Genomic DNA, 25,324 nt, shown 5'->3' with positions numbered 1-25,324 from the left:
CGTCTTTTTAAAAACAAGAAATCAGTCAAAGAAGAGACAGAGAGTTCATTGTCTTGTGCTGAGGTATAGTCAGTAGTAGAGTTAAAAAGATGGGTTTCAAGCTACTTTTATGCCACTGAAACTCAATTTCCAAGGCACAAATTAACTGGCTTTGGAAAATGGTACGGGGTAATATGAAGTACACGCCAATTGTAGTTAAAGGAGCACTCCAGCAATTTAGTACTGCACTTTTATAGAGTTGAGGGACTCACAGTATACTAAAGCACAGGCTAAAACTGTTATTTGAAGTTGATCAGGAACTACCTACTCAAAGTATTACCAAACAAGAACATGAATTTGACCTTCAATAATGGGTGATTTTCAGTACATGTCTTTCAGTGCCAAAGAGTTTTGAGGTTTGATACCTCCGCCTACACACTGTTTCACCAGCTTCTGTAATTCAAATGTATTTTTTAAGTCTTTCTGAAAAGTGTGATAAATAAATAATTATCAAATACAAGGGTACTTTAACCTGCATGAATCTTACAAAGAGTCAAGTTCAGGGTTTGAGAACTCGTGTTTGTACGCCAACGACGGACATACATTAGACTTAGAGACATGAACGCACGTATAAAAACCACTGTTTTAATCTCTACTATGGATCAAGCTCCAAAAACACTTTAATCCTGCCAGTGGTGAAATGCAACTTTACTTTTTTCACTTTTAATACACTTGTACTTTACATGAGTGTTTTGAATTCATGCTACTTACATGTGTTTTACAATTTAAGTTACTTTGCAGATTTTGATTTTTATACAAAATATAAATCAACTAATAAATTATGATGCCAGCAGTAAATAAAGTAACTAAATTCGCATATAATTGTGCATATAATTCTGAAATGGACCGTGCTGCACAGTGAGCACTTAAACTTTAGGTGCTTTACGTTGAGTTTGATGCTAATACTTTTGCACTTTTACTTCAGTAAGCTTCTGAATGCAAGACTTTAGCCTGAGTATTTTACATTGTAGTATCACTTCTTTTACTCAGGTTAAATACTTTAATAATTCTTCCAACACTAGATAACAATAATGTCTTTCATTCAACACACACTGCCTCACAAATCTTTCAAACCTCACACCTCCAGCCTTAGCCTAGATGAACCCGATGACCTACAGTGATCGATGATGATGTGAAATCTGTGGAGTGTCCCTTTAATTGGCTTAAATATACAATATAAAGTATAAGTCTAAAAATACAGTATAGTGTTTTAAATTGAATCGTCTGCAGACTCCTGCTGGGTGTGTTAAGTTAAATATCTTTGCATCCTAGCAAATGTGTCTTCTTACACCTGAATCAAACAACTGGTTAAAGCAATAATGGTGATCATATTAAACCTTTTGTTCCCCAATAATAAAAAAGAACATCTTGTCCACAGGAGGCAGAGGTCAAGGACTGATCGCGGGGAGATATGGTGCCTTGCTCACTGGCTCTTCAGCTGGGCAGACGGGTGTCTGACTCCTGGTTCTCCACAAGCACAACAGATAAGCTGAACTGTGCAGATAAGCTCGGAGCGAGAGATCATGACACTCATCTTCTCATGTCCCTCTGCAGATGGCATTAGGATTACGCTGGCAGCGAGTCACCACAACCTTTGTCTCCTGCTCAGAGTGACAATAACAAAGGGCTCTCATGATGTCTGCATTGTTCACCATAAGGTGCACATGGGCCTGCTCAGGGTGTCATCACACACAAGAGCCATGCACTGTATCAGTGTTTAGGAGATGTAACATTTGCTCTTGACATTTGCATTTTAGACATTTAGTTGACCTTTAAACCTGGAGTGACTGAACAGGATCTCGGGAGCCTTCGGGTATCAAAACATGAATCCAGAATCTAGACTACAAAGCAGATGAAGGCCATTCTAACATGATAAATTGCAATTCTGTGCACAAAGCAGCCTACAGACCCTGTACAGCAGCTGCTCTGCCTCAACATCCTGTTTCGCAAACGACAGGACGATGCTGCAACATCAGCAAGGGAAACCCGATGTGTCGCTGCAGTCACATTTCACAGTTGCAATCCCTTCCGGACCTCTCAGACTTCGCGTTTCATGTACTTAACCAGAGCCACGCCAAACTCATTTAAAAATTCGGCAATTTTACGCGCCCTTTGATTACAACGGTGTCCGTGCCTGTACACAACAATACTGACAGCGTTTTACGAGTGTCCAGAACCCAGTCTTTAATTCGGCATACACTAATAAACGGTGCTTCATTTAAATAAATATTAAACTCTATCTGGCTAGCTTGACATCCTCTCTGTGCTCTTTAACTGAGTCGTGCTGTTTGCGTGTTACAATAGTGTTATTGACAGTTCATGATGAGCACCTTCAACAAGGAAGGCAGACATTTTACCGCAAAAGAAGACATTTACTAAAACAATTTTCACGCCGAATTGTCCGCTGTTTGCTAAGCAGTTAGCTAAAGTCTTTAAATAGGTCAAAGCACCTATGTAGGTTCACTAATAAGCCAGAAAACTTTAAATTGCGAAAGTTTAGAATGGAGTTCGGCGTGTGGAGAGAGCGGTAATATCCTGTACGGGCTGAATCGCATGATCATAAAATCTGATCACCGGCGAAGAGGAAGTGCAGCAACAGTTTATATCATCCATGTCCCGGGCATCCCTGTTGCTGCTGGACCGCCTCTGTCTCTGAAGGCACCGGGAGAGAGGAGCTGTCAAAGCGCCATCTCCATCCTTACCTTCCCGTGCTTTCAGCAGCACCGTGTTGGCCACGATATTCTCCAGCTCCATGTTGATGCTGTCTGGGCTCACAGCAGCAGCAGCAGCAGCAGCAGCAGCAGACGGAGCTCCTGGTCCCTCCGGCGGTTTCAATCACAGTTGATCCTCCCTACACACCGTCCACCACCTCCTCCCACCGCCCAGCCAAGGAGGAAAAATTCAACCCTCCGTTTCTGCTTTCGCACAGTCCTGTCCGGTGACAGACAGTCCGCACCCCTCCTCTCCTCTTTCTCCTCCTCTTTCTCCTCCTCCTCCCTCCGTCTCTCCGCCCAGAGGCTGCTGTCAGAGAGGAGGAAGAAACACAGACGTCTCACTCTGTTATAAAATGGTTGTTTGATTAAAAAGACAGAAAATGACAAAGATATTAGAGACAGACCTCTCACTCTGCTCAGACTTCCCCCATTGTTGATTTATTTATTATTATTTATCAATTTATTTATTTATTTTCATTTTAAAAAGCTAAAACATAATAAGTTAAATTGATATCTTATACGGCAATATGGCCCTACCTGTAATTTTGTTTTTGCTGTGATATTTATTATTATTATTATTATTATTATTATTATCAAGAGTATTATTATCAATACTAATAATAATAATATTTTGAAAAAGTTATTATTAACATATTCTTCTTATTATTATTATGATTAATGACAATGATGATAATAATAATAATTCTTTAGAAATATATTATTGTTATGATATATTATTATTATAACTATTATTATTATTATTATTATTATTATCAATGATAATAATAATAGTTAAAAATATATTATTAACATATTATCATTATTATTATTATTATTATTATTATTATTAAGAGTATTGTTATCAATGATAATAATAATATTTTTGAAAAAGCTGTGATAATGATAATAATAATAATTCTTTAGAAATATATTATTGTTATGATATATTATTATTATTATTATTATTATTATTATTATTATTATCAATCATATAATATTTTAAAAAATATATTATCAACATATTATCATTATTATTATTATTAATGACAATGATGATAATAATAATAATTCTTTAGAAATATATTATTGTTATGATATATTATTATTTTAACTATTATTATTATTAAGAATATTATTATTATTATTATTATTATTATTATTATTATTATTATTAAGAGTATTATTAAGAGTATTATTATCAATAATACTCTTAATAATAATATTTATTTAAAGTTATTATTAATATATATTGTTATTATTATTAATGATAATAATAATAATTCTTTAGAAATATATTATTGTTATTATATATTTTTATTATTATTGTTATGTTATTATTAGTAGTAGTAGTAGCAATATTTTTTATTACATGTATTATTCATTATAATATATTTTTGTATTTTAATTTTTTTTTAAATGTTAATTTAGTAATTCCTAAAAAAAAACAGTGTACAAGTATATAAATGTGAGTGTGATAGTATGCAGGATGCTACTGTTTTGATTTGTAAGGTATTAATTTATTTCATTTATTTATTTCATTTAATTCTTAAAAATTACTAAAATGTTGTGGATCTATTATTTTTATCGTGGATGTGATCAGTCGGATATATCCAGAAAACAAATGTACATTTTTGTTTGTCAGTGATTCTAATTTAAGTTTATTAATTTAGGATTATTTTACATGTTTTATGTCCTCAGTATTTGAAGTCTGCTCAAGAGGTTGCACAGTTACACTATGAGACTGGCAGTAAATACCATGCAGGGTTAAATCCATGTTTGATTTATTGGGCTCCTTCTGCATACCTGATCGATCAATTGCTAATTACCCAGCCAGTACAAATATTCCAAACCACATCAATCCTGCTTCACAATGACATATGTCACAATATTCCAATCAATACACGCATGAGATCCAATTCCTCCAAAAAGGCTGTGGTGCCCTGGGATGTATCAGCCAGAGTTGATGCACTGTTACAAATCCAGAAATCAATACATTACATGACTCCGGAGCTGCTGCTCTTTGTGGCTCATCTCACTCTGCAGAAAGTGGATTTCCCTGCACGGATCAATGAAAGCACCCCGGTGCATTAAAGGTGCATTAAGGGAGACTCTCACTGTTTTGTTGTGCAGCATAACGACAGCAGCTCATATCAGGCAGAGGGGTTGATAGAGGTATTGATCAGAACCTGTCGCTCTGATTGCTTCTTCTGGGCATGGCTTTCAAAACTCACTCTCTGGTCCAAACTTCCACTTGTGTCTTCAACTGCTCATTGATGAGGAGGACGGCAGGGCCTGAAGAGTTCAGAGGGTTTAAAGGCCTCTTGCTCGAAACAGGAAAGACAACAAACAGCGTCTATAAGGAATGAGATCATAACACAAGCACAGAGCACTTAACATGACGTCCTGACCTGAACAGTCTTGGGAAACGGTGTGTATTACCTTCTCTACAAGGGAAGGAATACAATTCTGATGAGGATATTGCAAATCCCTTTTTTAGTTTGTTGGTTTATCTGCAGTCACATTTGAGTAAGTCAGAAAGGAATATCTGAGTGGAATGGCTCTAAAAGAATCAGTATCATATATTCATATAGTCCTTTTAACACCCAAACCTTAAATAAATGATTAATTTTAAGGTCTAAATTGGGATCACTCAGTGTTGAGGGTAGTGACCATCTGGTTTTCTCATTTGTTAAACAAAAATAGGACAAAATATAACTATGTTTTTATACATTTCTATGTTTTAATGGGGGAATAACAGTACCACCATTTGCATTTTGTAAGAACAAATGATCTTCCAACATGTTCTCAGTGATATGTAATTATGCAGAGGCAGTTTTAGTTGTGTGAACAGGCCTTTATATTACTATACAATTCACACATTCATCGTGCAGACAAAGCAATGATAAAGAAAGACCGAAACAGGCTTCAGAGACTTCTTAAATTCAAGAGCAGTGTAAGTCAGAGCACACTCAATGGATAGCTTTTATTCTGAGTTTGTGAGCAGGAGTAAAAGTGAAGATTTTGCACATTTATCTTTCAGTTTTAAGGATGCAGGCCTTGGTGTTATTTGACCCTGTTGCTGTCTACCTGAATAAAATCAATACTGAGTTGAACAACATGAGTCTGGAGCTTGTGAGATATTTTTTTGACCCAGACTGACATCTAGAGGATGAAAGCAGCAGCTGCAGGTGTTTCCAGCCCGCCTCAGGTGTCATCTCAAGAGTCACAGTAATGGTAAAGGAGTTCTTAGGAGTGCTTGTGCTTTTAAAGTTTTGTATATGTTGTCTTCTTTGTTGTTGTTTTTAATATATTCATGTTGAGCATTCTTTAGCTTTAGCATTTTGCATCTTATCTATGGTTTGTCCAAATAAATGTTAAAACAAATAATGATGTAATTTGTTGTAGGTTATTCAGTCATAATTGATTATTGTTAATGTTTAGCTTGAACAATGATAATATTATAGTCAGTCTTTTTATATATGTATGTATTGACGTTGACATATTGTAAATTTTAGTGATTGTTTATTTAGTCAGTGTTATTACATTTTCTAAATTGTCTTTAGTATTTTGAGTGAATTTAAATGAATTTAATGTGTTTTCTTTTTCTATTTCCATATTGATTTTGTGCATATTTGTATTAATTTGTGAGCACTGTGTCAGGTATAGCCTACACAGTGCCTGCTTGCAATAAAAGAATAACTTGGAGAAAATCAAAGTTAATAACTTACTTGTTGTAAATTTCAGTGATCACTTTACTTCAGGTTTTACTGTAGTATTACTACATATTTGATTTATATATTTTTTTAAATTGACTACTGATATTTTGAGTTGATAGTTTAGTTGTTTCTCCTTTTATGAAATTAAAAATGAGGCGTATTTTTTTTAAAAAGTCGAAACTAAAGGGTCAAAGGTTAAAACAAGGCGTGGTTTCTAGTAACGTGACCGGAACAAAACAAACACGCACTTCCGGTTTCTGCACGTTGCCTCTTCCTCACCACCAACAAGCCTCTGCTGAGCTGTGAAACAGAAAATTATCATCATGCCGAAAGCCAAGAAGTCATCGAAGAGAAAGAAGTTTGATTACACTCAAGACCGGAAGAAGATGAAGAAACAGTTCATGAAGAAATACAACCCGAGGATAGAAAAGTAAGCGAAACTGAACGGCATGTTAGCATCTAAGCTAATGTTAGCTAACAGTGACAACGTGTGAGAGGGGTTTAACTGAGAGTCTTACCAACTGCTTGTCAGTAATTTAAGTTGAGGGACTCAGGTGTTTCACTTCAGTAAAACTAGGAAAAATTCTGAAGAATACTCAATTACAAGTAACATTACAGAAGTATTATCAGTAGAATGTAACGTTACTTAGAGTACTCATCACGCAGAGTGGCTCTTTTGACAGGGTTAAGATATGTTGTGTACACTTCTGGGTAGACTACTTGTATGGTGCTGCCACATGATATTATATAAGGATATCGTATGTATTTTATGTTTTAAGGAAATGTATGTCACAGTAGGCAGTGGAGAAAAAAGTACAATGTTTTCCTCTAAATAAGCAGTGAAGTAAAATACTAAACAACACAACATTAAAAATACAAGCATGTCAGAATTGTACTCCTGTATTCTTCTTCTTTCTTCTTCCGAGGAAATCATACTTCCCATGGGTGAAAACTCACCAAACTTTGCACAAAGGTCCAGTCTCATGCCAGATATCCTCAGCTGTAAACTCAAGCCAATAGTCCTGATGGTGGCGCTACAGCAAGCGTCTAAAGTTCAACACTTTGAAACTTCATAACAAATCAACCATACATGCTACAACTTCACAACTTTCATCAAACTGTAGCCCCAATACTGGAGAAACTTTTGTACATTTAAACCTGTTAAAAATTATGAAGTTCATCACTCTGTTTTTTTCAAAAACTGTAAAACTTCTTAAACCTATCTCCTCCCACAATTTTTGCTCAGTTGACACCAAACTTGCTACAGAGCATCTTCAGACTGTCCTACACAAACTATGTTTCTCAGATTTTTGATTGATCAAAAATTGAGCCTACAGTGCATCAAAATGTTTGACTGTAAACGGTACTGTAAACATATACATGCAAATTCTTACCAAATAAATCTTCAATGTTCATGAAAAAATGTCAAAATTCTAGAGTCATGGTAGATGATGTGTGGCAAATTTCAGAATTTTATCTCAAAAACTGAATTTTTGACAGCATTTTGAATTTTGCTCTAATGTGAACAATTGGAGTCAATGTAAAAATGGCAATTTTAAACATCAGTTTTTCACTTATGGAGCAAATCAATCATTGTTACAAACAAATTACCAACATCTCCATGCTGTCTAGATGCAATATGTGTATTTTCAGATTTTTGTTTCGATAACTGAAGTTTTTTACAGTGGTTTGAAATCTGCTTTTCCATGCATGGACGGCTGCTAAACCTGCACGTCTGGCTTAGTCAGTTTGTGAAGCTACACATGAATTGTCACTGACTAATTAGCTCAGTGAGATACAAACTGATTCTTAGTCTCAGAGGTTGTGAGTTCAAGCCTCAGCTGATGCAAAAGGCAGATTGTGTTGCTAAATTCCTAAATGTCTTCCAGTTCTTCTGCTTGTTGCTCAGAATTGCCTAAAAATGCCCGGACCCGACCCATCTCTGCGCAGCAGCTATAATGTTAAAGATTGTTATTGTCAATGTCACAAAAAATTAACCTGGAGATTATTTTCTCAGTTAATTGCAGTTATTGCTCATTCTATAAAGTGAAATTATAGTAAAATATGCCCAAGCATGATGATTCTTCAAAGACACAGTTGTCACCCTTCGGTTTATCTGACCAACATGTCAAAAACCAAACTTAATCAGATTAGACCAAACACAACAAGTCTTCACATTTGCTAAAAGACATCAGATAATTTCATTATTTCCTGTATATTGAATAAATGTCAAATGTTTCCATGAACCAAACCAAAGCCCTGAATGTTGCTGAAACCCCCAAGTCTGCTCTGACGTTACTGATAAAGGGTTTTATTCATATAATGTAAGGCGTATTATGGCAGCTCTTTGTCCCACAGTTTTTACCAGCCATATAGATTGTAGGCATGAAATTCAGAGACGTAAAGGGGAACAGGATATCTGAGTACAGTGTTTGAGTGTAGAATACAGGCATTTTTAACGGATATTTGCACAGCAGTAATTGAACTTGTTTTTGGCTTTGGTAGAGTCAATTTTATTTATATAGCCCAATATCACAAGTCACATGTTCACCCTCTGTCCTTGGACCGTTAACTGTCACTCATCCCTATTTACAGCACAAATTCAATTATTCTGCTTTATCATATGACATGTACTCGTGGTTCTGCGCTTTGGACAGTTTTGTTGTTCGTTATAACAATAGTCAGAATGTCCAAAGAACTCTTAATTATTTTTTCATTGTATGCAAACAAACATGGTTTTTACTAGAAAGATAACAGATCATTCTTATTGGGTGGAACTTTTTTACGCCTGTATTATGAGATGAATCACTCAAAAAGACTTTAACTGGTGCATCAACATATGAAACTCCAGAATCATACTTTTTATAATCGTTCATTTAACAGAACCACACTTGGAAGCATTCCTGTCTCGCTTGAACTTCACTGTTGTGTGTTAGGTTGATTCTAACATGTCCTCGCGCTCAGTTCACAGATCCGAAATGCGTGGGACAACAAGAAGTCCACGGCCAGGAACCTGCAGGAGATGGGTCTGGCTTTCGATCCAAACAGCACGCTGCCAATAAAGAAAGCGCGGGTAAGTTACTGCTGTGGTTCTGCTGGAAGCTTCCTGTAGTTTTATCTACCCGGGAGGCATGTCGTCAGAGCACACATGCCGCCTCTAAGCAGCACTAGTACACAGTCCGACCACTTTTCATATGACATTACTAATTGTCCCATTTACCTTGGTAACAAAAAAATGAAAAGATCACTTGTGCTCAAGACTCTCCGTCCTCACAGTGAACCACCAGGTAATTCTTTAAACAATCATAAGAAACTCTGAGTGATTTAATACATTTAGAACTTCAGAGCACATTTGTTTCCTACAACAGGAAACTCAAACGTATTTTACCTCTCTTATTACAGATTTCAACAGCACTTTCAGGGCGCCTGTTATCTCAATCCCATTTGCTGGGTGTTTTAGGGTCTGTGTTGACAGTTTCTTGCAGTTATACTTACATTATTTTAACATATACTCTGTCTGAAACAATCTGATTCAGCCTTTACACTGCAATCAGGAAACTGTCTGCAGTTAGCTTGGTTTTGTTTTGTTTCGGTGTCATGTTGTGTCATTGAAGCCAAAGTGTGACCACACCGCAGACATGACACTCGTCTGTAGCATCTTTAACTATTTTAACAATGTGCAGTTTGGGTGCAGTGATGCCTTTTTGTTTTTCAGTCATCGCAGTGATCATTCCTCCTCTGACATATGACACTTGAGTCAACAACACTGATTTCAGCAGCAGCTCTGAACTGATGCTTTCATGTATGATCATAATTCAAAAATGAAAGAATTTAATTTATGAATGCAGCAGATAAACTGTCAATCACTTTGATGTGCACTTCTGCATCTGCAACAGATGAAATGATTTTGATCACGTTCAACTGTGTTTGACCTTAAGTTTGTCTCATTAGCCCCTTTTAGACAGGAATTGTGCAAATTTGCAGGAAAGCCCAATCAGTCTTTTTTCAGCATTGGCAGTATAAAAACAAAATCAGGGAGTGCAGCAAAATGCTGCCTACAGTGCCCTCCAAAAGTATTGGAACAGTGAGGCCAATTTCTTTATTTTTGTTGTAGACTGAAAATATTTGGGTTTGACATCAAAAGATGAATATGGGACAAGAGATCAACATTTCAGCTTTTATTTCCAGGTATTTACATCTGGATCTGATACACAACTTAGAAGATAGCACCTTTTGTTTGAACCCACCCATTTTTCATGAGAGTAAAAGTATTGGAACATGTCACTGACAGGTGTGTTTTGTTGCCCAGGTGTCTCCCAGTTACAATGATTATTCAAACAATAAATAGCACTGAACGTCTGAGCTCAGTTTCAGATTGGGTACGATAGATTTTGCCTGTGCAGACTGCATTTAGAGGTGGAACCAACATGAAAACCAGAGAGCTGTCTATGGGTGAAAAAGAAGCAATTGTGAATCTGAGAGAAGATGGACAATCAATCAGAGCCATTGCACAAACATTGGCCATAGCCAGTACAACCATTTGGAATGTCCTGAAGAAGAAAGAAACCACTGGTGTACTAAGCAACAGACGTCGAACAGGTAGACCAAGGAAAACATCAGCAGTTGATGACAGAAACATTGTGAGAGCTGTAAAGAAAGACCCTAAAACAACTGTTAGTGACATCAGCAACAACCTCCAGAGGGCAGGAGTGAAGGTATCACAATCTACTGTTCAGAAGACTTCATGAACAAAAGTACAGAGGCCTGCACCAGAAGATGCAAACCACTCATTAGCAAGAAGAATAGGAAGGCCAGGCTGGAATTTGCCAAAAGGTACAGAGATGAGCCTCAAAATTCTGGGAAAAAGTTTTATGGACTGATGAGACAAAGATTAACTTTTTCCAAAGTGACGGAAAAAAGTTTGGAGAAAGAAAGGATCTGCTCATGATCCCAAACATACAAGCTCATCTGTGAAACACGGTGGAGGTAATGTCATGGCTTGGGCTTGCATGGCTTCTTCTGGGACGGGCTCTTTCATCTTCATTGATGATGTAACACATGATGGCAGCAGCAAAATGAACTCAGAAGTCTACAGAAACATTTTGTCTGCTAATTTAAAGAAAGATGCAACCAAACTGATTGGGAGATCCTTCATCATGCAGCAAGATAACGACCCAAAACACACTGCCAAAACAACAAAGGAGTTCATCAGGGGCAAGAAGTGGAAGGTTTTAGACTGGCCAAGTCAGTCTCCAGACTTAAACCCAATAGAGCATGCATTTTACCTGCTGAAGAGGAGACTGAAGGGAGTAACCCCCCAAAACAAACAACAACTGAAAGAGGCTGCGGTGAAAGCCTGGAAAAGCATCACAAAAGAAGAATGCAAAAGTTTGGTGATGTCAGTGGGTCACAGGCTTGATGCAGTTATTGAAAGCAAAGGATTTGCAACTAAATATTAAGTCTCATTCACTTTAATCTATTTTAAGTTTATATGTTCCAATACTTTTGCTCACCTAAAATTTTTGTGTTCCATTACAAATAATGCTATCTTCTAAGTTGTGTATCAGATCCAGATGTAAATACCTGGAAATAAAAGCTGAAATGTTGATCTCTTGTCCCATATTCTTCTTTTGATGTCAAACCCAAATGTTTTCAGTCTACAACAAAAGTAAACGAATTGGACTCACTGTTCCAATACTTTTGGAGGGCACTGTACCTACTTTTGTTTATACAGAATGCACCTTTTTCGGGGCAATGGGGGGCGTGAGCAAGTAACAAAACGTGTAGCTCAGCGTGTGACGTAAACAGTGACGTGGGAGGGAAGCCGCAGCTGGTCAGTCCTTCGGTGATTCTCTCGTAAGTCGGCCCGTCCTTTACCGTCCTCATCATCTGATGGTTAATGGCCTCTTCGAGGACAAAGAGGGCGCGCAATTCCTTGTCTCCCCAGTTGCTCATCTTTACAGTGTCTGTCAGGTTTGTGTTTCCCTCTTGCTACTAGCTGCTCGCTAATTCCTGCTGTCAGCTGTTTCCTGTTTATCCACCGCCAGTGGCTCGCACGTGCAGCGTCACCAACTCTGTGTGTCTAAACGCTCGCAGCTTGCGGGCAAAACGGCCCAACAATCGCGGAAAATCATATACATAAAGCCAGAGGAAGAAAATGAGGAGTCAGTTGATGTAGCTTCACCTTTTACCAGACACAGAGGCATGAAGAAATCACCAGGGAGAGCCAGGGAGTCAAAATAATAAACAAACAGCCCCCAAGTCAAAACGAAACCACAAGGCCGATTGAACTCCCCAAAAACAAAAAGGTACCATCTAAACCTTCTAAAACTTCTGACAACACAGGAAAAACATGAAAAAAGGGTTTAAAAAATGGCAGCTCGCCCCAGTGGGGCTTCCTGGCATGACGCTCAGGAAGAGAGTTCAAAAAGATCAAACAACAGGAAACAGTACTTTGAAGTTTGTAACTCTAACAACAACAGTATTTATTCCTCAATTTGACAAGGTTACACGAAAGAACTAAAGACTAAATCCTTGCACAGACATGACCGGCAGCACAAATGGCAACAAAGAAGTTTTAGAGGAGCAGCTCCTTGACCTTTATATACCCCAGATGGACTGACTGGCTGCAGGTTCCCAGAATCCACCAGCCAGTGGCTCAAGAGGAGGGAGGAGGAGCTAGGTTTGTGGCCGACAGAGCCTGATGAGCAGCACAGCACACGTTAAGGCCCAGACACACCAAATTACTACAGCCGACGGCCAACCAGCATGTACGCTCTGTGCCTGTGTGAGAGGAAATGATTCTTCATACCAGCAGATGACAGTAGTCTGTATTTATCATTCAGAAAGGCAAACCAGAAGACCGACAGGATGGATTCAAGACGCTAGTTAGCCAGTTAGCACATTAACAACACAACCCGATGATGAAGAGATGTTAAAGAGCTCAATGCCTAAAAAGGAGCATTACCAAATACAGCAAGTTTAATGTCACTCTGTCTTGACTTTAGTCGTTTGTTTGCTTCACTCACTCCCATTTTCCCTCTTGTGCACTGAGTTGAACTGCCAATCAGAGTAACTTCATTCACCGACGGGCTCTGCTGCCTCCGACCCTGATCCAACATGCTGAATCGGCCGAAAAAACCTGACAAGGGCTGACAAGGGCCAGTGGTGCAGGACACACTCGCAAAAGCTGGGGCGACAGATGCTCACTGACGGCTCGACATTGACCAGCGACCGGCCGTCAACTTGGTGTGTCGGGGCCCTTACACTTTAATAAATGGAGGAATTTAAGGAGCGGCCAAATGACTTTTATTTGTGAGAAACACTGGATGTGTGTTCGTAACTAGATCATACGGGATGTGTTTTTGTGCCACATGCGATTAGGATCAAAGTCAGTCTTTGTCCGAGGCCAACTGACCAGAACACTGAATCAGTAGCTGGGTGACTGTGTTGCTCAAGAGTCCCTCTGCAGCTGCTAGATTTCGATTTGGTGAGTTGATAAAGCAAGGCGTTTAGTATTGGAATAGAAATAAATAAATGTTTCCAACAGGGAAAGATTTTAAAACATGTGTGTTCATGTAGTTTTCATTTGCGCCAGAAGGGAGCAACAGAGTGTTGCTTATGATGATTAAACACACGGGAAACACCACAGTAAGAGTCATTACATGTATGGATACAACTTGTTTCTGAGTCTGTGGAAATATGGATGCTGTTCGGTTTTTGGTGCTTTATGAATTTAGTTCATTGTCCTCCTGTTGTCATAGACACTCTCTGCTGCATTAACGGTTTCACCCTGCGGTCAATTAAAGTTAAAATTGTCCTCAGGGCTGCAGCGTGTTTTCACCAGCCTGAGACAGGATTTCATTTAGTTAACTTACGACAGTGAGCGACCTGTAAATGATTAATTTTTCTGCCTCCCCTGGGCCCAGGAGCAAGGACAGTAACACTATTGTTTCTTAAAATGGCATCACTGATGAAAAATTTCATACTTGTCATGCCCCGTTAGGGTAGAAGATGGCTGATCTACGGTAAAGAAAAATGTTTATCACCCTCAGTTAACCCAGAGTCCAAACACACTGACCGATGACCATTGTGGCCTTCATATTGTGTTTTTGTTCACACGTGTAGCTCCTCGGTGAAGAGAGGGAGGCCAAAGCATCTGTCTGCACCGTGACCAAGCCCTACGTTCTCAATCGTAAGTCATTCCTTCATTTTATCAAGTACTTTGCACTTTCATTTGCACTTTGTTCATTTTGTATTCGATATTTATCCATTAATTTAGCGCTTCTGTGCCAATCTCCACTGTCTAGCTTCTTCCATTTGAAGGATAATGTCAGCATTTTTCAATCTGGATTCTGTTTACCCACGTTTTTGTGTCTAAGTGACTAATGGGAGCAACAATTTAAAAAAAAGTTGATCAAAGTTTTAGTGTGTGTGAACGTGCCCTGCCTCTGTGAGCAAATCCCCTAAGAGCAGTGATTCTGTCGAAATTATTTGCTTTTAGTGAGAACGTTCACCGCAGCTCTGCACCGGAATTTTTTTCCTTCAGTGAATGTCAGCACTCTCGTTAGTTGGCGTTTTACATAAAGGCTGTTTCGCACCACCTCCAAGGATCTTTTCTTTTCATTCAGCTGGACACTCAATGTGATTTCAGCCTAATTAGACCAATTTGACTGAAAGCAGAGCTTCACTTCTCCAGCATGCTTTTGTTATTACGCCCAGTTGCATAGAAGCTCAGAGGAGTCGGCCTTCAGCAGCAGCTGCTCTGGATTTCAGCACTGAATGACTTTCATTCCTCCAGTAACACCAGCGGTGCTTTTAACGCTGTGTTGAATATTTCATTCTACTGCGACGGAGATGGCTTGCATATTTTGTTTCAGCTTTACCATTTATTTTAATGTCCTTGTCTTTTCACCAAAACTAAACAGAAAAAAAAATTCCAATGAATCATTAAACCCCAACGAGATGCGAAAATATTATGAATCTTTCCGCTTCTTGAGATTCTCTCAGATGTGTTTGATGTCCTGATTTGTCTTTGTGTTGTTTTGAGCAGAGCTGGAGGAGGAGGCCAGCCGTCCAGAGAAAGACTCGAAGACGCTATCCTCCGACCTGATCGAGTACGCTCAGTACATGATCCGAGAACACAACGACAACTTCAAGGTAAGAGCCGCAACTGAAAGCCTGAATGTGTCCTGGAATGTGTTGCCATGATAACAGAGTTGGATGATTTAGCCCAGTATTTATATTGAGTACAATTAACTGTCTATAATTTTCCAAAGCTAACATGTTAGATTGATTCTCTGCTTTTTATGCATTTCAGTATATTCTGACGGTCAGCCTGTAGAGACCTGAAACCTATTGGATATAAATTATTCACAGCACCTCAGTGCATTAATGACTAATATCAGACGAGATTAATACACTTATGGAATAAAAAACCTGAGAGGAAAGGTTTCACCCAGCAACGGCCTCATGTTTTATAGAGGCTGACTAATACTGGGTTTTTCTCCTTTTTCATGATCAAATTTTTCTGTTATTGACGTTGATTATACAGCATGGAGCAACGGAAAAAATGCTCAAAATGAGTAAGAACAGTGCTGACAGCCAGTTTCAGAAAGACAGAAGAGAAGTAAAAAGACAAATGTGAAAAACCAAAACATAACCACCCCCATGGGATCCAGACCACCAACACCTGACAAAATATCCATTCCAAAAGGCTTTAAAGGTTCACTGAGACTGTGCTCCACATCTCTATCGTTGACTCCTTCGCCCTATGACCACGAGCTGTCAACAGCTCTAAGAACACAATATCCAGGTACATAAAAACCCACACTCAGAAAGAGAGGGATTGAGCAGCTTCCTGTAAGCCCGGCCAAAAATGCTCTCTTTATGATTAGTGTCAAGTCCAGCTCAGACAGATCTTTAGAAAAGGGTGCAGCAACCTTTACTACCAAAAGAGCCGCTTTTGACCAAGAACCATCTCTCTGGAGCTGCAAAACATATTTGAGCCTCATAATAAATGTAAAACAGCCCATTGGGTCTAAATTGGCCTATCAGAATTATGTACAAGTCTAAATGAGCCTCCATTAGTATGTTTTCCCACAAGTTGCCTACTGCAGTGGGTTAGTTATGATAATTTGGTGATTAAACTTTGCAGCTTTGGTGGTGAAAGCCAACCATTCTGTCCATGCACTATTAAATTCTGTATTTTCCTCTGAGGATTTCTTTTTTGGATTCGGGAGCTAGGGAGACTCACAACTAGCCACTGCTTTAGAGGTTCTGCAAAATGTAGAGGAAAAGGCACTAGGCCATAGACGCATGATGCATGTTTTAATTGACAAAATGTTAAAACAAAAAATATTCGGTGTACAGCTACACATTTGTACAACTAGAGAGTGTAAGAATCACTTCAGGTCAACAACAGTAATGCATGAAAATTAAATGTTCAAGAATGACTGTTATTCATTTCCATGTAAGTTATTTGTCAAAGCCACAGGGAGCCACTGGAGAGGTGGTGTTGAATGAGCGAAACAGGCGATTGAGGCACGCTGATCTTTACTATATCAGAGAGGTTCGAGGCAAACATTTCCCAGAATCCGGCCACTGAAGTGCATTCCCAAAACATAAATAAACTAGTCCATGCCCATTGAGTGCACAGTTGCCCACGTACAGTTTCACATGGTGTGTGTTTGGGATACAGGTCATAGGAAGTTGCAGATTAAATAGTCAACTGAACCCATTAAGAAGAGCAATGTATTCAGACAGAGCTTTTGTGAATTTGATAGTACGATTGCTTTATTGAAAGTACAGTAGTACCATTGCCAATAGTGGGATAGTTAGTGGGCTAAAACTGTACATTAGTAGTTGAGGTAGCACGTTGAAAGGCAGATAGTTAAAGTCATTGCCTTATAGAAGCTCAGTTTTAGTAAGTTTTCCAACTTTTGCCAAGAGGGAACTTTAGATATTGGTCCCTAGATTATGTTCACCCAGTTTCATGCAGATCGCTCAAACTTCCTAGGAAGAGATCCATTTGAAGTGTTTTTCAAAAAATTCAAAATGGCGGAAAATCTATATAAGCGGAAGTTATGGGTTCTTGAGGCAAATGTGTTCCTCATGAGGAGAGGCATCTCTGTGCAAAGTTTCATGTCTCTACCACATACGGGGCATGAGATATGCCCATTCAAAGTTTGACATTTCAGTCTGTTGCTATAGCGCCCCCCTTTGGCCAATTGATGTAATATTGCTTCATTGGCATCCTCCCATGACCCTCTACCACTGTGCCAAATTTCACATGGATTGACCAAGTCAATGAGGAGAAAAACGTGGAACTTGGATTACAATTATTCTCTCTGAAGAAAGCTTCCTGGGTGCAATGCTGGGCTTTTGAGGCTGATACCAGTATTTGAGAGTTTAAAACAATATTCCACTTTTGTTAACGTCAACACAGAGCAAACATCTTTGATATGGATGAGATAGGTATGTTTTTAAAGAGTTGTGACCATAGGCTGTTTATTAAGATGGACGACACGTCTACACTTCCCCCACTGCACAGAAATGAAGCCAAAATATCCCAAATACGGCTGCTGCCATCTTGCGCTTGTGACATCATTTGGAGCTAGAGTCTGTGCAGTCGTAGTCTTTGCTGGTATTGACTTCCTGTCCATATACCTGTCGGACCGATCAGAAGCAGCACCATTGATAGCAAGCACATTGATTGGCACACACAGCTGTCAATCATGACCTCAAATCCCTTTTTTATTTTTAAAACATCAAATCACTACCGATAACCTCCCCCAGCTGGTTATCTGTGTGTTTGGTTTGATGGTACCTTCATATTTATCCTATAGATATGAGAGTGATTAAGATCTTCTCATCAAACTCTCTGTCAGAACGTCAGCAAAATGTTGAATTATTCCTTTAAGACTCTCTAGAAGCTTTGTAGATGAGTGAGTGATCAATTCAGCTGAGGTAAAAGCAATAAACTCCACACATAAAGGAGAGCGTCATTACCATGATGAAGTTATTTTGTAGCTTACTGTGACCTACTGGGAGTTTTACAGGAGGCATTAGATATTCACTGGCTGGATTTAGGCTGCATGTCTGGAAACTATTTGGGAAAACAGTTTCCCCAATGGTGCGTTCAAGGACATCCTGACGTCTGAGATATGAGGGCAGGCTGCCAAGGTCTAAGACGTTTTCTTTGTACCATCCTGGACATGCTCAGTTGCTACGGAGGAAACTTAATTTGTCAGTTGAATATTTTTCTCTTGATGATAACAGTGTTTGGTTTCCTTGAAAAGTTTTGAACGAAGCTGCACATCTGAAGGACAAATACGGTTTCAGCTGCACGCTATTCTTTCATAGCTGCTGCTTTTTTTCTCTCTCTCTTAGAATTTTAGATTGAAGGGACACGCTGGTGCACATTACGGAGAGCTTAGTGTGTTTTTCGTTTCTTATTGCTCAGAGCAGCAAGTGGCAGAAGTTTAAATTACTTCAGCGTTTATCAGGAAAGTGCCTCATTCAAATGGATTTTCAACAGTTGCCTTAAATGGGACTGAGTCATCACTGGGAGCACAGCCAAGTCACAATCAGTCAATAACAGAGGATGTTGTGTGAGTGTGTGTGTGTAGTTATTTTCTGCATTGAAACATCCTTCAATAGAAAATATTCCATCCTTGACTTTAAATTGTGAAAAGCTGAGTCGGTCACCTTCATGTGACTGCTGCAGTTAGTTTTTAAATGTGTTCTGTGTGTTTCTTTTTGTGATCGACACATCGCACTCAAAGTCATGCTCTAGAATTCTGAAGTTCAGACCCCGAGGTGGGCATTTGCTCGCAGAAGGATGACTTCAAAATCTTTGATTTCCACACATGATTTATTTTCTTATTATTTCTCACTGTGACTGTCTTCCTCTAAGAAAACATGATGTAGTTGTAATGACCTGTAATTGAAATAAACAGATTCATTTACTTCCATCATCTTCTATGAATGCAATAGTCGTAACAAATGGAAGAACGTAAAGACAACACACACGTTTATGTCCGTCATGTTTTATCATCCAACTGGTTCAGTCATAAGGAACTTCCAGGTAATCACAATGTTGTGCATCGGGGTTTAAATTTCCGATTATTGACTGTTCTAGCCTGGAAATCCAGACCCAAATCTAGAAAGATTTAGGGTCTGGCTATGAGTAATGCAAATGGCCCAACTCGAGGGGCGGCACCAAGCATGCATTTGAAAATATCACTGCACGCAATTGGATAACACTACGACCAATCAGAACAATACACAGGGTGACGTATCCAGAGCTTAGCTACCAGCGGAGCTAACTGGTAGATTAGACTCTTGCCGTATCCAGTCGGCAAAACAGCAAAAACGTCCTTCTTGCAAAGGAAAGACTCGAGCGCCGTCTTCTGTTCCTCTTTTAGAGAAAAAGCCAAGTCTAACTCGTTCATTGTAGCGGCCAAAGCCGTTTCAAACAACTGGTGTTCATCCGTAGCCATCTTGCAGTGTTTACTGACTGATTCCGGACTTCTTCGTCGCAGCGCTGTCGTCATCTGTTTAGCTCGCGTCTGGCCCACCTATATCAGATACACCGATGTGATTGGTGCAGCTCGGCTCCAACGGCATGGGTAATGAGCATCATTACTGATTGGCAGAGTGACTCGCTGAGCAAATTCAAATTGTGCTCTCGCGAGAACTCTGGATTTCCAGGGTATGACTGTTCTGCATCGAGACATAATCTTTCAAGAGAAACATGATGCATCTAGGTCTTGATTTTTTTTTTCCTGCCTAGTCGTCATAAAATCAACACTCATGATCTAAAAAGGAGGAATCCCAATACTCTGACGATCCTCTGACTTTTTATCTAACATAGGATCTCTCTAAAACTAATGACCAAGGTCCAGCTGTAATTTGAGATTAATGATAAAATTTCATGATACCATTCCAACATTATGATACTACTACTACTACTACTGTTATGTACTATCATACATAAGGCCCTATCCCAATTTTCCCCCTTGGCCCCACACCTAGTTTTAGAGTGCCCCTGACTGAGTAGTGGCCCTTCAGAATGGAACGACAAGGGGTTTGAAGTCTTAACCTAGGAAATGGGACGCCACTCCTTGCGTCATCATGCCAACAATGGCGCAAACACAAATTAGTTAGCTAAAAGTGATGAGTAATGGTTGAAACAGTGTCTAAAAGTAACAGAAAAATAGTTGAAATATCATTTGTAAGCTAGAAGTAATGAGTAAACATTGAAATAGTTAGCTAAAAGTAACGGATCAAGAGTTGAAACATCTGACAGATCTGTTAACACACTGAAATACTTGTTATAACAATCAAATTACACAGTCCTTTGTGTCTAAATTAAATAAAGACACTCCTGATTATTTTAACATTAATGCAGAATTATTTGCAAAGATAAACTCACATTTATGGGCTTCTTCCTCTGCACTGGCAACAGCCGTGTTGCTTGTTGTCTATATTATATATATCGATATTCCTCGACCACTACTACCCCTTGATCCCAAAAAAAAGGGACACCCTTCCTTACACCGCACTCAAAACGGAGTCTCCCGCCAAGTCTCTCTTAGCAGGTTTGAAAGCTAATGTGCAACACAATGACAGGATAATTCACAAAAGGATTTTGCAGCTGTTAAACCTGCACCAATAAGACAAAATAATAATTCTCAAAGCACCTGCAAAGGATGAAATGCACCCCTAACTGCACTGCCTAGCAAATAGTGTCTCGGTGCTCCTGTGCATATTTAAATTAGGTTATATGCAGACATTTGGTGCGGTATCCTTTCTATGCTCATGATCCTCATTGCAAAACCAGTCCACTTCACAAAGCTCAGAGCTAATAGCCACACGCAGTTACAGTGATATTATTAGTGTCTTCAGAGAGGTGTAACTGAATCACACGGACAGACCTGTGTGGATTTGCCCAGGAATTTTCTATGCTAATTGTCAACATCCACTTTTGTTAGACTACATGTCTATATTTAAGCTAAAGGCATGTAAAAGTCCTAATTGTACTATTTGAGTAAAAAAAATTGTATGTATAGTCTCTTAATTACACAGTCAGTTGATTCCTAGTCGATAGTGTTAGTTACAAAAGAACTCCAAAACTAGAGAATCTGTGACATTGCTTTCGACTCATCATCCAGAATTCTCAGAACTGTGATGTTATAAGTGATCCAGAGACTGAATGTGTGACCGTTATGCTGCCAGTTTATGCAACGATATTGATTAACACTGCAGCAGTTGAATTTGAATGCATTTTTTGGTATGTGCAGGGGATGTGTTCAAGACAGAACATAGTGCTAAATAGCTCTTCAAGATTAGCTCTATACAATGAGAAAGTGAGCCAAGCCTGGCAATGTAAAGCTGAGCCTGACAAACTGAATTTGAGATGTACTAAAGTTCCCACCATATAGACAATAAACCTTTTTGACTTGGGTAACAGCATGACATTGCTACTGGCACCACCCTTAAGGCAAACATTGCACGTTGTGCTCCACTTGTGGTGAGATAGATCCGTTTTGCCTTTTTCCAAGAAAACTTGTTGCCACACACGAATACACGAGTACATGAACATGTTGTACACTGCATCATAACTACACGGAAGACATCAGAAACAGTGGGAGATGGAGTCCTAATAGCCTTAAAGGGGAACTACGCCTGTTTTCAAGACTCATACATGTTATTCCTGTGGTCTACACCAGTCCAAAAATATTAGTAACCCTGAACAACTCTCTCCCAAATCCAAAACTAGAGTGCTAAAACGTAGACTTGAGATGCCGTAAGGTGTAAAGTCTGGAGCTGCGCCATTCACAGTGAATAAGGGAGGATGTTATAGGTGACACAGAGAGCACCCAGAGGAATGTTTAAAGGATATGGTTTCATATCCTGTATGAAGAGTTGAGAACACTGAAATGTAATAAAGCTCCTTTGGGTATAAAAAAGAAATCAAACATTTTGTGGGTCCACAAAACCAGGCTCCTATTTATTGCCTATGGAGCAGCTCCAGACTTCTCTGGGATCTGGCTATGAGAGAGAGTAGCTCATGTTCACTAACATTGATTGAGCTTTCCTGGGCCATGCAGCCAACATTAAAATTCTTAATTTAGGTGGTGTGTTCCTCTTTAAACAGAGTTACTGTCATTAAAAAGAAGTATGACAGTGTCGTCGGCGTATATGGTGATAGGTGAGGGGCTGATACAGTCAAGTAAATGTCTAAGAATAGTTATGTTAAGAGTCAAAATCTACAAACGGTATTTTTGTTTTCAGGCCTGTAATGAGCATTACAACCTCACTGGAGTGCCAACATTGTTAAAGATTTTCATTCTTGTTATAACTTGGGGTTTATAAGTATGTCAACTCAACATTTTTTTGCCACATTTAAATTTGCAACAAGGAAGTAACTTCTAAGAGCTCTTCTGTCCAAAACACGGTATATTTCTCTAGCTTTAACCAAACTGACTGTCCTGTTCCTTCTCCTCCCTGCAGGCGATGGCCAGGGATGAGAAGAACTATTACCAAGACACACCCAAACAGATCAAGAGGAAAATAAACGAGTATAAGCGCTGCCACCCGGAGCACTATAATGCCTTCATCAACTCACTAGCTGCTCCACAGCCGACGGTCCAGTAGAGGCATTGTCCACCAGTGTCTGGACTTTATATGATTCTCTGTATCAGGATCTCATTCTGGAAAGACTGTCAGCAGTGCAAACAGGACAGAAGTCCAGTGTGAGGACAGCGGATCCACCACCAATAATCATAATAACCAACAGTGACAGGAAGTGGAGATGTCCTGGAGCGCTGAGAGACAAGCACTACTTCTGTGTCTTGTTAAGGAACTCTCTGCTAGTTTCCTTCCTGTCGAGATTTCCTGTTTTTATTTTTCCCCATTTTGTTTGTTGTTGTTGTTGATCTCATCTGTGTGTCCTGTGTTCTGAATATCAAACGTGATTGACTGAGATGTATTTTTAATGTATCATTTAAATACCTTGAAGCTCATTTTGCAGATGTGTTTTTTTCTTTCTCCGGGATGAAAAGTATCCTGGCATACACATTGGGGAGTTCTCTGATGTTTCCAACTTTTTCATGTTTTCCTGATCAGCACACACAACATTTAAGATCTTCAGTTAAAGCATCGGATGTTGATGTCTTAAAGGAAACTCTGCAGCATCATGGTTTAAACTGCACCGGGGATGCATATAGTTTGTGCTGAAAACATGTTTCCAGCTGCATTAGAACACAGATGATATCATTGATCACACGGTTAACCAATTGACTCAGTTTGCGTCAAAGATTTTGTAACAGTGAGATTAGAATAACATGGTTTAGGTCAGACTCTGAGAGTATGAAAGCCTGTTTTATTTCCAGTTTAATATGTCACTGCGGATTGTAAAAATTGTGCACACACTTTTATTTTCAACTTTTGGCTTAAACTCACTGAGGGTACATTTTGTTGCTATAAAAAAGAGCCAGCAGGAGAAAAAAACATCCCTTTCTACAGTTATTAAAACTGTTTTTCTTGAATTTAAAAGAATGCAGATGCAATGTAGACTTTATTACATGCTAATTGAAGCCTTTGTGGAAGAATTTGAGGTTGTAAATGTGCTGTAACTCTTGTAAAATAGTGTTCTCAGAATGTTTTTGGTTCTAAGTAACCATAGCCAGAGTAAAAGAGTAGGGTCTTAAAACAGGTTGCTATAAAAATGTGCTCAGTTGGGATGTTCTTGAATGATTGGCATTGGATTACAGTACTCAAATACAAAACAGATCATGCTCAGTGTCTTTTGGAGTGTCTGAAAGAGTCAAAATTGTCCACTCAATCAGTGGAGACAGAAGTGCAGATAAACAGGACGACATTGGGGAGAGAGTGAGAAATAGCTTTTGAAATCAACAAGAAATATTGTTAGCATTAGAGTCACTGAAGAAAGGATGTGGAGACAGATTACCTCCTGGAAAATACATGAGGATTTGAAAGATCAGTCTGGTGTTATTAGGCATTTGTCTTATTTTCAAGAAATCCCACAAAAGAACCAAAACCAAAATTGTGTTTGTCTGTCTCTCAATACTTCTGTACTCTCTGGCTCTCAGCTCCAAGCCTATTGATTTCCACCGAAGATGTAAATCTTCAAAATGTCTTACAAATATTCAGTTCATTTCTATGAAAAGGCTCAGCAATTTCCATAAACAGCTGGTCACTGTATTTATTTAATCAAACTGTCAAACAGGAGGAAATGGTGCATTTCTTTGGGACTATTTTACTACACATTTTGTGTTCTACTGCAGTGGTATCAAACCTCTTTGGCTTATGACCCATTAAAATGAGGGAATGTCTATATTCGACACCCTCAGCACCAGTTGCGTATATCTGAGTCAAGCATAATGTGAAGGTTTTATTGTTTTTGTGGCATTAGTGTCATGTAAGAGACCTAAAGTGTAAAAATGGTCAAATAATTCAGAAGAGGTAAAGCAAAGATTAGAGGAAAGTGTATAAAAAAATAATTTCTAAATATTTTTCCTGACATTCTCTTCTGTTGATTATCCTTCGACCCCTCAGATTTATTTTGCGACCCCTACTTATTGCCCTTTTAAAGCTTTAGAACCACATTTATCTTTCAGAGTTGTGCAGCTCCCAGAGCTCATATTCCCACTACTCTAACCCTGAATGTATTTATAAATGTTTTAAAATTCTCATTATTTACTTTTACAGTACTTAATATACATTGGCTCATTTAACCCTGTTGTCCTCCATTTGCAGTTTCTATCACTGCTGTGAGCATTTGATGGAAATACACAAGCAGCTATTAATGTGGTGGCATCACACTAG

At 38.8% G+C, this 25,324-nt stretch overlaps 2 protein-coding genes across 2 annotated transcripts in view; one reads left to right on the top strand and one right to left on the bottom strand.

The window, feature by feature from the left end:
* The window catches only part of grk6 (G protein-coupled receptor kinase 6), an 84,317-nt gene extending 81,328 nt beyond the window's left edge, over positions 1-2,989 (bottom strand). Inside the window, exon 1 of the mRNA XM_049591370.1 lies at positions 2,742-2,989. Coding sequence (XP_049447327.1) covers positions 2,742-2,793 — 52 coding nt within the window. The 5' untranslated portion in view covers positions 2,794-2,989. The remainder of the gene's footprint in view (positions 1-2,741) is intronic.
* Positions 2,990-6,718: 3,729 nt separating this feature from the next.
* nop16 (NOP16 nucleolar protein homolog (yeast)) lies at positions 6,719-25,320 on the top strand. Its single transcript, XM_049591383.1, has 5 exons — positions 6,719-6,899; positions 9,434-9,542; positions 14,597-14,663; positions 15,522-15,628; positions 22,988-25,320. Exons 1-5 carry the CDS (start codon positions 6,793-6,795, stop codon positions 23,129-23,131), a joined length of 534 nt encoding a protein of 177 aa, XP_049447340.1. The 5' UTR covers positions 6,719-6,792; the 3' UTR covers positions 23,132-25,320.
* The last annotated feature ends 4 nt before the right edge of the window (positions 25,321-25,324 follow it).

Source organism: Epinephelus fuscoguttatus, linkage group LG12 (assembly GCF_011397635.1).
Source record: "Epinephelus fuscoguttatus linkage group LG12, E.fuscoguttatus.final_Chr_v1".
NCBI lineage: Eukaryota > Metazoa > Chordata > Actinopteri > Perciformes > Serranidae > Epinephelus > Epinephelus fuscoguttatus.
The sequence above is the reverse complement of the archived record's forward strand: the minus strand, read 5'-3'. Positions and strand labels throughout refer to the sequence as shown.

Bases quoted from the DNA above. Each gene is read 5' to 3' on its own strand.
- nop16 (XM_049591383.1), top strand. From the start codon at position 6,793: ATGCCGAAAGCCAAGAAGTCATCGAAGAGAAAGAAGTTTGATTACACT. The intron at 6,900-9,433 runs GTAAGCGAAACT...CCTCGCGCTCAG, and splicing joins TACAACCCGAGGATAGAAAA to TTCACAGATCCGAAATGCGT. The intron at 9,543-14,596 runs GTAAGTTACTGC...TCACACGTGTAG, and splicing joins TGCCAATAAAGAAAGCGCGG to CTCCTCGGTGAAGAGAGGGA.